The sequence below is a fragment of the Peromyscus maniculatus genome, chromosome 16 (assembly GCF_049852395.1).
Source record: "Peromyscus maniculatus bairdii isolate BWxNUB_F1_BW_parent chromosome 16, HU_Pman_BW_mat_3.1, whole genome shotgun sequence".
Classification (NCBI taxonomy): Eukaryota; Metazoa; Chordata; class Mammalia; order Rodentia; family Cricetidae; genus Peromyscus; species Peromyscus maniculatus.
The window spans coordinates 54,070,328-54,087,177 of NC_134867.1; the positions used below are offsets into that span (position 1 = coordinate 54,070,328).

General features: G+C 42.6%; 1 protein-coding gene across 3 annotated transcripts in view; it reads right to left on the minus strand.

The window, feature by feature from the left end:
• Positions 1-16,850, minus strand: part of Rgs17 (regulator of G protein signaling 17) — a 97,390-nt gene that overhangs the window by 26,216 nt on the left and 54,324 nt on the right. For 2 of the 3 annotated variants that reach the window (XM_006978079.4, XM_042262347.2), the window contains exon 2: positions 5,319-5,462. In XM_006978079.4, the coding sequence (XP_006978141.1) occupies positions 5,319-5,437 (119 nt within the window). In that variant the 5' untranslated portion in view covers positions 5,438-5,462. Of the gene's footprint in view, positions 1-5,318; positions 5,463-12,798; positions 12,893-16,850 lie in introns of all 3 variants that reach the window. The other variant, XM_076552835.1, reaches the window with a different exon arrangement.

Consider the following 16,850-nt stretch of genomic DNA (forward strand, 5'->3'; position numbering starts at 1 on the left):
GATCCAGAGCACTGTGGGAGGTGTCACTTCGGGGATGGTGGTCTTGGGTGCCGTAAGAAGTCAGGCTAAGCAAGCCACGAGGAGCAAGCCAGTAAGCAGCACCCCTCCATGGTTTCTGCTTCAGTTCCTGCCTCCAGGTTCCTGCCTTTCTTGAGTCCCTGCTCTTATTTCCCTCAGGGATGGGCTTTTACCTAGATGTATAAGATGAAATACAGTTTCCTCTCCAAGTTGCTTTTGGTCATAGTGTTTTATCACAGTAACAGAAACACTCACTAAGACACTGACCATCACTCATTATCAAACAGAGGTCATGTCACCATGGGGGAATGGTAGGTAGATCATAGCTCTTGAGTTCTAATTTTTAATATTTCTTGCTTGGTGAACACCACTAAAAGCAGGCAGGCATTGAAGAGGCAATTGGCACCCAGTGATACTGGGGAAAAGGAGCCTGGATTATTTTGATGCAGTCTCTGCTATCATGAGAGGTTACACAGACCATTTGGACCTTAGCGCTAAGTTCAAAAAAACACTGGACAGGTTTACCCTCTGACCTTCTCTGTGCCCTTTGTGTTTGTGAATACATAAGTTTCTAGTCTCCAGCACACTTGCACATATGCCATCTTGGGTACGAGTGTTGTAGCAGCTCCTAAACTTCATACTGTACTGACAGCAGGTGGTGAGGAGCAGCATATGTTTCAAATTATTCCTCAGTAAAAAGAATCAGCCAGAAGGCTACTAGCTGAAGAGGCAAGTTAGGGTGGACCTTGAACCTTCAGATGCGTGAGTGGTGCTGTCAAAGTTCCCTTTTCTTTCCTGCAGAAAAGGCTCAGCACACATGTGGATTTTGTTCACTGTACTTGGGGCATTCATGGCTCGTGTGTAAGGCAGTGAAAGGATATAAATCTCATTTTCTTCACATTTCTTCTTGAAATGGAGGACACGAGGGAACAAGAGAAAGAGACTGTGTTAGGGAAGGAAGGGGCTCTTGCCCAAGGCCACAGTTCCTAGCAGTCATCACGAAGTACGCCGCACTCTAGACTTGGAGGAGACCATAGGGACACCCAGCAGGAATGTCCCCTGCACCCCTTTCTACAGTGAAATGCTAATAATTTCATGAGGAGGAGGAAATTATTACGTGAATGACGGCTGTCAGTGAAGTGTGGATGAGAAATGTAATCTGAAAGAAATGCCACATGGTTTAAAAAGCCCATAATGTGAAGCTATAGTGAAGCATTTACGTTTATCCCTAGACATAGAAATTTATTTTTTCAGCTCTTTACTTCCTTAAAAGGAAGTGAAGCCAGTCACACAACAGCAGTCCCCCATCCAAGGGGACAGCTGCTTCATGTTTTGATTCCTAACGCTTTTTAGGCTCTAAATTACATTTTTTTTCATGGTGCTGTTTGTTCTGCTCCTTTGACCTAGCCTGGAAAATTTAAAGAACATTTCTTTCTTTTTTTAAAAAGTATTTCTCACTCAAAAAAAAAAAACCTTACAATTTTCTTTTTTAAATTCAAAGCACAAAAATAATGAAATTCTAAAAACTTTATGTGTAAAGGATATTTTTATCTGAAATCATGTAAACAATACTATAATTAAAATCCATAGTGCAAGGCAATTGGATTTTTGTGCTTCCTGAAAACTCAAACTGCTTATATCTGGGTGAATGAATAGGAGAAGGGCGGGGCGGGGGGTGAGAAAAGGGAAGGCGAGAGAATGAATATACTCAAGGTACATGGTACACTTAACATGAGAACACCTTCATGGAATCTTTCATTATGTACAATGAATAAAAACAAAATTTCATATGAGAAGAGAAGCTAGCTATCATGTTTGTGCCTTGTTAAATGTAGACTATAATTTTAAGTTCCTTAGGCAATCATGATCCACTGCTGATAGCAGTTTCAGACTAGCTAACAGAGCACCCAGGCAAGAAAGGCATCATGCCTTTCGGGGGTGTCTAAAATATTGTTACTCAAAGGGTGTTGAAGGCTGACGCAGCTTCTAAAGGCTACTTTGTTCATGATCTTTAGTCTGTGTTTTGGGACAGTCTGATGCTTACAAACGAGTTGGGGTGTTTGATGATTCAATGCATATAGTCACAAAGATGTCTAGGAGGCAACAGAATCAAAACTCCCAGAGTATAGTTGCATACTACATAAAAATGTTGCCATCAGTGACAGATCATAAGTAACAGTGGTCCTGGATTATAATTGAGCTTAAAATTCCCTCTCTTAGTGACAGCTTCACCACTGTTGTGTTGTGGGGCAATACATGACTCACTTGTTTGCAATGATGCTGGTTTAGGCAGTCACCTATCCTGCAGGTCACATGAGCACACAGCACATGTAGCTATGTGCAGTATACACTCGCTAATGAATAACTATGTTGTTACCCGTTTTTGTGTTTATTGTACTTTTTGTTGGTAGAGTGCACCAATACATATAATGTCACAGGGCTGGGGAGGTGGCTCAGGAGTTAAGAGCACTGGCTATTCTTTGGCGGATCCATGTTCAGTTCCCAGCACCCACATGGTGTGGCTCACACTGGTCTATAACTCTAGTCCAAGGGGATCTGATGCCCTCTTCTGGCTTCTGTAGGCACTGCATGCATGCGGTACACAGACACACACACACAGACAAAACACCCGTATAGAAGAATAAAATAAAATAAAAATAATATCACTCATAAAAAATAGTCCAAGGAACCTACACGAGAGCATCCATCTCCTGCCTCCTGAGTCCTCAAGGAGCCACATGGAGTGGTTGGCCTGCATGATCTAGGTTTGCTTAGGTCCAACCTAAGATGCTGTCAAAAGGATGAAATGGCCCTACTTATGGTTTTCAGAATATATCCCTGTTGTTAAAATGGCAAATGTCTGTATTTATTAGTCATCTAACAGCATACAATCCAACTTTAAGAGTATCGTAGAGTGTTTTAATTTTGAAAATGATGAAGAACTGGGGGCTGGAGAGGTGACTCGGTGGTAAAGAGCACTGGCCGCTCTTCCAGGTGAGCTGGGTTCGACTCCCAGCACCCACAGGGAGTGGGCAGCTCAGAACCATCTGTAACTCCAATCCTTGGAGATTGGACGCCCTTTTCTGGTCTTTCTGGCCACCGGTGAGGCACGTGGCACATAGACGTACATGCAGGCAAAATACCCAGAAACATAAAAACAAATAAAAAATTGAAAACTAAATTTTACCAGGCAAATTAAACAATAACTTATCTCAGGAACACATCAAAGGGCAAATGAGAAACTGAAGTCCATCTTTAATGCCACGTAACCGGATTCCGGTGTTTATACAGAATTTAGGATAAAATAGTTTTGTTTTCTAGGCTAGTTTCTGTGCTGCACCTTCATGCTGCTTCTAAACTTTTGCCATCGTTGTGTGTATATGTGACATGTGTGTGCATGCTCGTGTGTGTGTGCAGGCATGAGTGTGCTGCGGCAGGTGTGTGGAGCCAGGTGACAACCGTCCGGGGATGCCGCTCTGCTTTCAGTGTGTTGGTCCCAGGGATCAAACTCAGGTCACGAGGCTCACATGGCAAGTCCTCTTGCCTGCTGAACCATCTCATGCTGTTTTGTTTTTTTTTTTTAATTTTGCACTACACTCTTTGAGTGGATTCTATTATTCCAGTAGGCCATTTTCCACTGCCCGGGGAGCTAAATCATATCAAATGCTCGCTCTGTGTCATAGGCTCCTGCTAGCACACCGCACGTAACATCTCATTTAATTTTATAGCCTTATGAGATATGGGTTCACATTAGTTGTTTGACAGATGAGGCTTGTGAGGACCAGAAAGATGAACTAGTTTATTATTGGTTACACAGTTGCTAACAAATAAGAACACAATTTGATCCCTGGCAGTCTGCCTAAGGAACTCCCATACTGTCTCACTAGGTCCTTTCATGGGTTAAGAATTGTGCTCAATATTCTCTGTAGGGGTGATGAGAAAAAACAACAACAACAGAAAACCTCTTAACTATGACAGAGATAGCAACCCCATCTAGAACTCTCCTTCCTTCATCTGAAATTGAATGCAAATTAATCATGTATGACTTTCCCTAACAGAGAATCGTCATTTAGAAAGCAAATTTTATACTTATAAAAAGAACCAGTCTGAGCCTCCCTGAGCCTTCCTGATGACTACAATATGTGCGGCTTCCTGGGCCTGCACTTTTCGTGATCAGCTGCAGCTTTTTCATCGTCAAGGGAGACCATCAACTCACTGTGAGGACACGCTTCCATCCTCTGCCTTGGCCACAGTGAAGCTGGACCATATCAAAAGAGCAACCTCAATGGACACTGGAAAAACATGGAGGCCATGCAGAAGATGACTTGACCACTTGGGCCTTCTGTTAGGTTTTGAAACAGGCCAGGGAGACCTAGTAGCCATGGCTACGCTGGTAGTTCTACTTATAAAACTGGGTCTTGAAAGAACCCCCAAGCTTAGGGTTCAATGGGAAGTTCCAGTAAATATAGTCTTGTCTTGAGCTATCTAATCCATGTAACTCTCACAGATTTTGAATTGACTGATTTTCACATTTAGTACACTTTGTGAATCTGGACCTGGAAAGAGACCTGAAGAATGGACATCTAGCATAAGACCGAAACCTTGGAGACCAGCTTGTCTTTCTTTTTATGGTTTGAGGGGGGAAGAAAAGAATAAACAGCTATCCTGCAGCATGTCAGTGGTTAAACTGCAACAAAAACAATACTCTGTGGCTCTAATTTCAGAGATTTTAGTGGACTGACTTGATCTTCCTTCCAAGCATAGTGTCTGATCTTTCAGATTTGTGGTCCTAAGTCCTTCCCTCTTCACTCCATGGCTTTGCTGGCAAGAGGGCTGTGGCTAAGGCCACCACTCTGACTCACAGTGCTCTGATTATACCACCAGATGCAACCAACCCCTGTGAGGAAACGTAATAAAAAACAAAACAGAACACTAAACTTAACACTGGGTGCAATAGTTTTGGACACTCCCTTAATATTCCTGGCTCTTGAACCATCCTGTCACTGTTGCTTGTAGATAGGTAACCTCACAATTATGACCTTATTATTTTTATCCATATCCATAAGAAGCATACATGGAAGAAACCATGACATTAAAGAAATTTCCCATTCTTTACCAACATTTTAAATGTCAGCACTGAGGGAGCTAATTTTGCTTATGGGATATGCATCTTACATCACATGACGGTCTTCAGAGATTTCTACCTACACCATGGGCAAGGAGAACAGGTTGGCAGGTTTCTGTGAGACAAAGCTTTGGTACATATGCTTCCACTAGTATAGGGTCTAGTATGGACCTACCAGGAGCAGCTACAGCAGCAGCACCAGCAGAAGCAGCAGGTGTTGTTGGGCCTCTGGTTTCCGGGTGCTGGAGACACAGCCTGGGTTCCTTCATTTTGGGACTGCTGCCGTTTTCTCATTTCAGCTGCTTCAGAACCCAGCTGGCTGAAGGGAGACAGAAGACACAAGGTGTGAAAGACTGCCAAAAAAGGCAAGCGAAGGGAAACAAGATTAGACACAATGAATCAGAAATGGAAAACCCAGAACATTGGAATGCCCTCTTCTTCAAACACTCCCCAGGAGCCAGAGAGATAGCTCAGTGCTTAGGACCACCAGTTGCTCTTGCAGAGGGGACCCAGAGATCAGTTCCCAGTACCCACAAGGGGACTTGCAAACAGCTTGTATCTCCAGTTCCAGGAGATCTGATGCCCTCTTCTGGACCCTGCAGGCACTGCACACATATGGAACACGTATTCACATGCAGCCAGAATACGCATGCACATAAAATAAATAAATCCAAAACAATATTAAAAAAAAAACTCCAGAAGAATTAAGTTATAGTGTCAAGGAATAGATAGAGAATGCAGTGAAGACAAAAACAAAAGATTGAAGCATAAGAGAATGGACATAAGCAGAGGGGAAACACGGAGGTCCCAGCACACAAGCAACAATATTTTTAGCCTGAAGAAAGAATTAACAGATTGTCAGTGGAGTGGTATTTTAAGGGGGGGTTGGCTGGGAACTTTTCAGAAGAAAACAAAACAAAAACTCACAGTGAAAGAGCACACCACATGCTGAGCAGGATGAATAAAGTAAAAATAAACCCACACTTACACATATAGTAAAACACAGACTTACAAAGTGAAGGGGTGAATGTGGAATTAATAACAGAGAAATAACATTCTGATTGACAGTAAGCTGTTAACAAGCATGGTGATGGGGAGGAAAATAACGCTTTCCTTATGCTGAGAAAGAATGGACACTCAGCAATTTTATATTCAGCTAAACAAAAATTCAGGGGTGGGGATTGTTTCTGACAGATTCACTCTATTACTTAAGCCTGCTGTCAGAAGGAAACAAAGTCAGAGGAAGGAGCCATGCCCTGTTAACAATTGCAACTGGTAAAAATATGACACCAGACTTAATGATTGGCTAAGATAGAGCCCCTAGGTTTCCCTGTTTAGAAAGAATCAGAATTACATTTAAAGCTATATAAATTAGGAAAAGGGGACACAGCCCTTCCCTCCTGTGGACACTGATCTTGTATACATCACAAATATCTCCATATCTTTTCATCCAAGAGTCATTTTGTTCCTTGTTCACTAAACTGTGGTGGGTTGAATGTCAGATTGTCTCAGTAAGACTCACACTGAAGTTTAACTCCTCAATGTACTGGCAGTGGGGGGGGGGGGGGGGGGTAAAAGCCCTCACAGGCAATGGGGTCACGGTGGATGTGCCCTTGTGAAAGCATTAATGAACTTCTGATGAGACTAAACTCATCACACGAGTGGGTTATTTTACATCAGCTTGCCCTGGTCCAATCTTTCATGCATGTCTGCTTGCTGTCTGTTTTCTGCCCTGTGTAGACTTTAGCATGCGGCCTGCACCAGAAACTAAGCTGATGTTGGTACCCTCTCTTCTAAGTTCCCTGACTCTGGAACTGCAAGGCCCAAAGCAAACTTTTCTTTATACATTGCTGGGCTCCAGGTCTTCTGTTATAGTGATGGAATAAATTAAGATGCAACAGGCCTATTGGTAGCAATTGGCATTAAAATGGACTGAACTTATCATCCCCAAATCCGTACATTGAATTCCTGTCCTGTTTCCTAGTGTGATGGTACTAAAAGGTAAGACTTTTTAGGGGAGGTAACCAGAGTGAGGAGGATGGAGTCCATGTGAGTATAATTACTACCTTTATACAACAGACCCCAGGGTACTCTCCTGCCTTCCTCCCTGGGTGGATGTGAAGAGAAGTCAGCAGTTGATCAGAATCTGGCAATGCTGGACCCCAGACTCTGATTCCCAGCTTGTGAAACCACAATAAACACACCTCCCTTGTTGATAAAACAACCAGCCCATGGAAGTTTGTTATAGCAGCTGTAGCACGAATCTTTGTTTTTTTTTTTTTGTTTGTTTGTTTGTTTTTTGTTTTTTTTTTTTTTTGGTTTTTCGAGACAGGGTTTCTCTGTGTAGCTTTGTGCCTTTCCTGGGACTCACTTGGTAGCCCAGGCTGGCCTTGAACTCACAGAGATCCGCCTGGCTCTGCCTCCCGAGTGCTGGGATTAAAGGTGTGCACCACCACCGCCCGGCCATGTAGCACAAATCTTAAAAGGTCTTATTGATAAAAACTCAGGAGCAAGGATTTGGGGTGAACACTGAATGATCAGAGAAACAGAACAATCCAACATCACCTCACCATTCCTCAGCTGATATTGTTTCCTCAAACTGAAAGCCTCTGTGTCCTCATCTGAATGGATCTCAGCTGTACTGCTCCTCAAAAGCCTAAAAGCTTAAAGGGGCTCGAGTTTCTGGTCCTCACGCCTTATATACCTTTCTGCTTCCTGCCATCACTTCCTGGGATTAAAGGCATGTGTCACCATGCCTGGCTGTTTCCAGTGTGGTTTTGAACTCACAGAGATCCAGATGGATCTCTGCCTCCGGAATGCTAGGAATAAAGGCGTGTGCTACCATTGCCTAAATCTATGTTTAATATAGTGGCTGTTCTGTTCTCTGACCCCCAGATAAGTTTATTGGAGTTTACAATATATTGGGGGCACAATATCACCACAAGCAGCTGCAGTGAGTAAGGCAGACACTGATGGTTCTTGTAAGCACTGTCCTTGCTCGCTTTCCTGGGCATTACCTCACCTGTGTTCTATCTCACTCATGTCTTCCAGGCCAACACTGGGGTTTTCTTTCCATCTCCTCCACTTTCAAAATTAGTGATCTGTCCTTAGAACAATTCTGCAATTTGTTTGTTTGTTTGTTAGGTATTTATTCCTTAAATCCTCGATTCTTTAAAAAGTGAATCTACTTCTTGAAGAATTTTTATAATCCTCAAAATACAATGCCCAATTGAGATTTTTTTTTCCTTTCAGAATCTGGGGCCCTCAATCCCACCTAGTTGACATCTCCCCATGGCTTTCTCAATTTAGCACCTCAAATACAACACGTCTTAATCTGACTATTGTCTTTTCCCCAAACTTTATTTCTCCCAGTTTTCTTAATCTCAGTTAAGTGAAATATCCCAACATTCCAAACATTCAGTCCAACATTCCATATTCCTCCAAGGCCCCTCTATTCTACCCAGGCTCCACATCAGCAGACCAGCAAGTGTGAGGCCTGTTAACTGGTCTCCTCTGTTCTCCCTCTGCCTCTATCTCCCGGCGGCTCTTCCCATTCCCTCCATTTACTCCTGACACAGCAGCTAGTTTTTCTTTTAAAACACAGACCAATCATTTTGGCAAAGAGTTTTCCGTTGGACCCTGCTCAAAAATCTCCGGCAGCTTCTCATTACTCTCAAGAGTGGGGCCGAACTTCTTGCCTCCAACATTTCTTTGATTGCTGCATCTCCCTCCTCATCACGGACTCTGATCAAATCCCTGACTTCCTTGGCTACTCTCCAGCCATGTCTGGTGCCCACATGTGTGTCCGAGCCTTTAGACTTGTTCCATCCTTGGGGCCGACCCTCTCATGTCTTGACTCAAATGCCACATTCTCCACAGAACATTCCGTGACTGTTTTATGTACAGTTACAGCTCATTCTGCTTCTAATATGAAGCACCATCTTTTCCCATTAACTTTTCTCTCTACTAGGCATCATCACCGGATTCCTACAAGGTCTGCACATCTTTTTCTAACCACCTAGAAAGTAAATTGAATGAGGACAGGGAATCGCTTTCTGCCTTTCTTTTCAATGTTGTAGCAATGTGTGGTGTGTAGGAGGCAGGTATAGATATCTGTTAAGCTGGTGACATTTACACACGGTCCTATTAATGACAGGGAAGGGACAGTGAGGCCTTTTACACCCAACATTCGAAGTGATGAATTTCCTAGACAGCCAATTCAATTATGCAAGAAAAAGTGAGCACAATGGGAGAGGGAAGCGTGTATCTGCTGGTTTCTAAGCGACGTGGTTGCCTACAAAGCAATTCCCAAGGATTGACCGGACATTTCATCACAGACAGACCAAGATTCCGTCCTGCAAAAACCAGCTTATTTCTAAAACACTAGGACCAACAGCCAGAACATATTTTGAAAGGCAGAATTCAAATAGCAAACTTTCTAAAAGTACTATGTCTAAAAAACTGTGTAACAGCTCGATGGAACAACTATAAGGAGTCTCCATCTGCTCTGAGACTGGCTAATTCCTCAGACAATAGCATCAAAGGTCTTTTAAATGTTCATTGTCATCAAATCATTTTATAAGTTCGCTGTGTGTATAATAAAAATAGTTGTACCACTCTTGGAACATAACAAAAGGATTAAAAAGACATTAATTAAAAAAAATAACAAAGGGCAAAGTAAGAGTCAGACACACTTCTGGAAGTAACAATATATAGGAGTGCTAGTCCCACCTATCAATGTAATACTATGATAATGAAAAAAAATTTATTTTATGATTATGGGTGTTTGCCTGCCTGTATGTCTGTGTACCATGTGCATTCTCAGCACCTACAGAGGCCAGAAGAGGGCGTTAGATCCCCCAGAAGTAGAGCTACAGATGGTTGTGAGCCACTGTTCTGGTCTTCTACAAGAGCAGCAAGTGTTGCCTTAACTATTGAGCAATCTCTCCAGACCCTGTAATTAGGATAATTTTGATAGTGCAGAATGGCAATGAAATAGGTAAGGGGATCAACAATGAAATTTTCAGAGACGTGGGAAACAGAGTCAAATGCCATGGCAACCATGCCTAAAATGCAGAACGTCCCCATGGCCCATACCTGAAAACAGTGGTGCTGGGAATCTGGCTGGGGTTTATCAGTATCTACAGAAGCAAAAGCTGTGTGGCTCCAATAATTTTTATCTTCCAGACCTCAATCAGTTTCAGTTTTTAAGCAAAACAAATTTTAATGTCATAGATAAGACATGAAAGCATTACGTTAGAGGAAGCACAATTCTCAGATACTTTTGAATATGGGTGAGCCGGTTCCTTTCCTCCCTCTCCTTAACTCTTGAGGAAAAGGAAACAGAAGAAGCTGGTCCCTTCTTTTCAAAGAAGCTTGTACCTGCTCCAAACTAGGACTTTACAGTGTCTGTCTGAGAACGCTGCAGTATCCAGAGTGGAGCAGAGCAGCGCCAGCCAAGTGCCCAGTTCTCAGCCCCAACTGCTTCTCACACCAGCCACATTCAGAAATGCTTCACTCCGTCTTTATGATAAGATGCTGGGAAGGCTGCGATGGAATCAGTATTAATGGTCTCAGCATCACCATTCCCTCCTCAAGGCCTAAACAAATTAGTTAACCAGGAAACCCCACCCATTAGGTACCGTGACCGAGGAGGGCTGTTTCCCTGTTTTGTAATACTGTGTCTTTCAGGGAATGTTAAAATTCTGATCTCATTTCCAGCTGTGCATAATTTTACTCTTCTATTTCTCCCTTTTCTCGGGGTCTCTTTGGATCAGGTTCAGTGACCAAAATCATTTTATAGGTTGAAGCCTGGGCCATATAAAACAAGATAAAATTTAAAGGGATAAATTAAAGAATGATGATTTTGGGCCCCAAAGCAGCTGCTTGAAACTAGGATGAGAAAAACCCAGCTTCCCAGCAGCACATGAAAATGCCTAGGTATCTGCAGGATTGTATCAGCCAACTGCATTTTGTTCCAAATAAAATAGTTAATGGGAATCCATTAACAGAAGGATATTTTCTAAGAAAAGCTGAGATATATTTTCTCTGGGATGGTTAAATATTATGTTCAATTCCTGTCACCACTGTTTATAAACGAAACAGAAAGGAGGGTTGAGAAAAAACTCACAAAGAGGGTTTTTTGTTTTGTTTTTGTTTGTTTGTTTGTTTGTTTGTTTTTAATTCTATTTTTATAAGAAAGACAAACATGCTCTGGACCAAAGAATCCTAAGCCAGAATTTGAAATGATGACATCAAGAAGAAAATATAGATTTGCTTTGCAAGGCCCCCAAGTGTTAGAAGATGGATGGACAAATAGAAGATATGAGACTTGGCTTAACGGTGGGGTGAGTCTCAAGTGAGGCCTTCTTGAGCCTTCAAGCCAAAGCCGAACAACGTTTGAAAGAGATTGACGTCCGGAGGTCTGACAATCACGGGGATGATTAGACAGAAACACACACCTGTCTGGGCTCTGAGGCCACGCATCGGAAGTGCAGTTGAGAGGAAGGCAGAGGACCCCTGTTTGTGTCACTGTCTACGACTTCACAGGTCATACTGTCAATCGTTAGCATCACGTAGTATTCCTCACGTTTTTGTCCAGTTGTTTTTTTTTTTCAATAAGATTGTAAAACTCTTGAAAGCAAGATGTGCATGCTTAAGTGTGTGTGAGTGTGTATGTGTGTGTGTGTGTGTGTGTGTGTGTGTGTGTGATGCCTGTGTGTATGTGTGTGTCCGTGTGTATGTGGTGTGTGTGTGTGTGTGTCAGTGTGTGTTTCCTGGAATCACACAGTGTTCTGTCTATAGTAGTAAATGCATAATAAATACTGATTACTGATAATGGTAGGTACTGGCCATCCAGTCCCCGGACTGATAAAGTGTCTATTTCTCTAAGGCAGAGTTTTGGAGACTTCACATGCAGTCTTTTAACTCTAAATAAAATACCTGTTGAATCTGTTCCTCCCCTTTCCGCAAAGTCTCCCTCATAAAGGACGAGGGTGACCTTCAGCCATGGGTCAAGAGAACTGAAGATGGCTGTGGGGAAAACCCTTGCATTCCGTCTGAAAGTTTATATAAAACTTGGATATTTGTATTCCAACTTTGGAGGGAAAAGAAAGTCCTTACATCTTCTTTAATGGTCAGGATACTGTGATACCAAGAGGATCCATTTTGGAAAATTAGGAAGACTTGGAAAAGAACTGACTCTGTACATCAGGGTTAGTTCCTAGGATGGAAAGACAGCTCAGCAGGTAAGAGTTCTTGTTAAGCAAGCATAAGGACTTGAGTTTATAGTCTCAGAACACATATTAAAAACACAAATTAAAAAAGGCATGTGCCTTTAACTCCAGAGCTGTGGGGGTGGCAGGACTCGGAACAGAAGGATCTCTGGGTTTCACTGGATGTAAGTCTAGGTCCAGGTTCAATGCCACACTGAAGTGTGGTGTGTGAACAAGCTCCTAGGTCCTAATGCCTGGGTCTAAGTCTAGTGTCTATCATTTATAGCAAGACCTTTGGGTAGTTATTTAACTCATTTTTGGGGCAGTTTCCTCACTGGCAGACAGAAATGAACAATAATAGAGCACATCAACACATCAGTATAACTGTGGGAATTAAAAGAATTCGATGCATTAAAGACTTGGACCAAATCCTGCACTCACAGTAAGTTCCCGGTAAGTGTCAGCTTCGTCAAGGGAATACGGAAGCAAGTTCTTCTCCATGTGCCAGCAAGCTGGATGCCACCGTGTTTTCAGGCTGCAGATGGCCAAGATTTTCATCAGTATCTTCTTTCTTAAGATCATTTCAATTCCTCTGTGATGGGTTTTTATGTGCATTGGTTAGGATCTTCCTGTCTCAAGAGATCTACACAAAAGCTTACTCACTGAGGAAAGATGACTACAGGGTTGGCTCCTTCTATTTCACTACTATGCTGTAATTTTTATCGCATGTAAATGAATCGAGTCCCGAGTGACTCATAGTACCCACAATTGGCTCGTTATCCAACAATGCACATCATTATAATTGTGGCCATCTTGTCATGTTTAGGGGAGGCGTTCGACTCAATTATGTCCTATTGACTCGATGTTGAGCCCCCAAAAGGTACTTATATGAGTCTCCCTTCAGCAGTGTGTCAGACAAGGAAGCAATTCACCACACAAAGATGATTATTTTTAGTTGTGATGTATTTTTTTTTCCCTTGGAGAAAAGCAAACCCTTGATGCAAATTTTCTGCTCAGTCCTCCGCTTTGGCTAGGTCAGCATGTCTTTCTAACTGAGCAAGTGAGATGTTAGACACCACTTCCTAGTCCATCACTATATATCTCTATGTCTCTCTATCTCTCTGTCTCTATCTGTCTATCTATCTATCTATCTATCTATCTATCTATCTATCTATCTATCTATCTATCTATCATCTATCTGTCTATCTATCCATCTATCTATATCTATCTATCTATCTATCTATCTATCTATCTATCTATCTATCTATCTATCTATCTATCTATCTAGCATTGTACCCAAAACAGTTTTTAGGTTGGGAGGGTATATATTTTAGTGTTGTTTTCAAAAATCAATAATTTAAAAAAATCTGTCTATTTATTGTACATGTCTGTGTCTGTGCCCACTCATGTCACAGTGCACACAGGGAGGTCAGTTGACAGTTTGGAGATGCTGGTTCTTTCCTTCCACCATGTGGTTACTAGGGATTGAATTTAGGTTGCCAGGTTTGGCAGCAAGTACCTTTACCTGCTGAGCCAAATTGCTGGCTCCCCAAACCAATATTTTCATGAATGTGTTTTAAAAAAAATCCCAGCACTAGGGAGATAGATTCACTAGCAAAAGACTGCCACACAAGCACAAGGACCCGAGTTCAATCCCCAGCACCACCCAGCTGGTGTGGTGATACACACTTGTAATCCCAGTATTAGATGGGAGACAGGAGGATCCCAAGGGCTTCCTAGCCAGCTAACCTAGTCAAGCTGGGGAGCCCCATGTCCCAGTGGGGAAAAGAACTGTCTCAAGGAGTAAGGCAGATAGTGACTGAGGAATGACTTCCAAGGTATACTTCTGATGTTCACATGCATCCGCACATATATTTGTGCACGCACGCATACACACACAGGCATACATGTGCACACCTATGGCAGAAAGTCACACAGGACTGGTTGAACTCTAGTCATCTCCAATTATCCACAGTTTTGCATTTTATGATTTTTAGCCTTGCTCCATCCTGCACCATCCACCCCAGGATGTGAACTCCCTTTGTGAACACATCTGTGCTGTATGAAAACTACCTGCCGTTAATCACGTAGTTCCCCTTGTGTTACTTCATTGCGTTCCCCAGAGCACCATCGTCAATCAGCGTATAAGTAGAGCAGGCGCCCACTGCGGGTCTCACGATGATGCAGTCTCTGCAGGTAAGGTGGGGCACAGCTAAGCGAATCTTCCTGTGCTCCTGACTCCCATCCTTCCCTCTGACCTTTGTTCCCATTTGGGCAGAAGCAGGAGATTTCCCTCTATAGCCATACAGCATGGTGAGCCAGCCACATGCAGCTATGATTTGCACCCAGGTCACTTTCTCTTCCTGGATTCTGACTCCTCCTTTCAATCTCCCTAGCACCCGGAAGAGGAGCTTCCTCCAGCCGGTCCTGGCAGACACTCCCAGCTTTGGGAAGGCACCACCGACCATGGCTTCCCCTTGCCTGATATCACGCACTGATGTAGAGCTTTGCCATTTGAGACTTCCTCCAAGACTCTCAGTGTTCTGAGGGTGGAACCTGGGTTTGCCACCTCAGAGCTCTTGTTACCCATGAGAGAAGAATCGAGAATCCCACGGAGCATCAAGGGTTTGTCAGCTGCGGCTTGCTTTTCTCAGAGGCAAAAAGATTTCAGCGAGAAAACGTCTCTGAAAGTGATTTCACAATTTTTAAGTAGCCACCAGTATCCGTATCTTTCAAGGTAGTATAATCTGGTATTTGATTTTCACATCAATTTTTTAAAATTAAAATATAATTACATCACTTCCCTCCATTCCCTTCTTTCAATGTTTCCACATCCTTCAAATTTATGGCCTTCTCTTCTTATTGTTATTGATGCTTATAACTGTATCTATCTATATCTGCATAAATATGTAAATATAGCCTTCAGAGTCCGTTTAGACACATACGTTTTAACATCAGCTGTTTTGACACTCTTGCTTGCTCTATGAATATGCTTACTGGTGAGCTCAGTTGCTGTATTGTATGTTAGGGAAATGATGCAAGAGAAAGAGAAGTCTCTTTTCAGCCAGGTGGGAATCCAGGCTTCCTCACAGAGGCCAGATTTACACAGATAAGGCAGGAGGAAAGATGATCCCATTGCTTAGACATTTAGGAGCACCTGGAAGACCAATTAGAGAAAATAGCATTTCCGGGTTTTGTTTGGTTTAGTTTTAGAGATAAGGTCTCACTGTGTAGCGCTGGCTGGCTGGCTGGCTGGCCGGCTGGCTGGCCTGGAACTCACTATATAGATCACTCACTGAGATCCACCTGCCTCTGCCTCCAGAGTGCTGAGTTGAAGACCTGTGCTACCACACCCCTCTACAATAGTGTTTTGAAAAATACAATTTTTATGGCTAGGGAAATTGCCCAGTTGGTTAAATGCTTATTGTTCAAGCATGGGTCCCGTGTTTTATCCCAAATACAAATAAATAAATAAATAAAATAAACCAAAACCAAAAACACAACAACAACAAAAAAACCAGGCCTGGTGGCTCCCTCCTGTAGTCCAGTTCTGGGGCCGTGAAGCCAGGCAGATGAGTCAGATGGCTAGCCAGCCCATCCTATTCAGTGAGTTCCAGATGAAGACATTGTCTTCATAAACAAAGGAGAGGGTTCCCTACTTTTGTTCAAGGTTGTCCTCTGGTCTCCACATACATACTTGTACACGCACTAGCACATGTATGTATAAATAGACACAGACACACACATACACACACACACACACAATTCTGGTTTTTATCTGTCTTGTTCAGGATTTGCATTATTTTGGAGCACCATATTACCTTAGGGTGAATGTTTTGAAAGTGGGGAAAAATACAGCAAGAGCTATTTTAGTCACAGACACTAGATGGTCACAGAATCTATTAGCATGGCCCCACTATAAAAAGAAAAAGCCAGCATTTAATATAGAGCCATAATGTGCTTACTTAGGGAAGTACCAACAAAACACTCATCCCTATGACAAGCGCATTTTGAAACCAACAAATGACAGTCAAAGAAGACGTGCCCTTTATTTATGTGCCTCATAAAGAAGATGGGCTAGGTTAAAATAAGATGGAGAAAGGAAAATTCAGCTATGAGAAGATTAAATAGAAAAACAAAACCAGTGGGAATGAAAAAGCGTGGCAGAAAATCCCCTTCAACAGTAAACGCTTCATGTGGTTCTTAATGATGGTTATTCAAACAGGGGAGTTGCCATGGAGACAATGCACACCCATGCTTAACATGTAGAGGGCAGAAACATTACCACTGTGGTAATGTCCACGGAGAACTGAGCACATGGTCCATGTCCCCTTTATGCCCGAGTTTAATGGAACATACCTGAATGTAACTCAGCTGTTTTGTGCTTCTATGTCCAGTCAGTGATCTTTGTTTCTCTCTCTCAGTTCACGGCACCTTGTGTTTTGAAGAGTAAACTCTGCTTTGGAATACTCCCAGATACATTCAGCATAGGA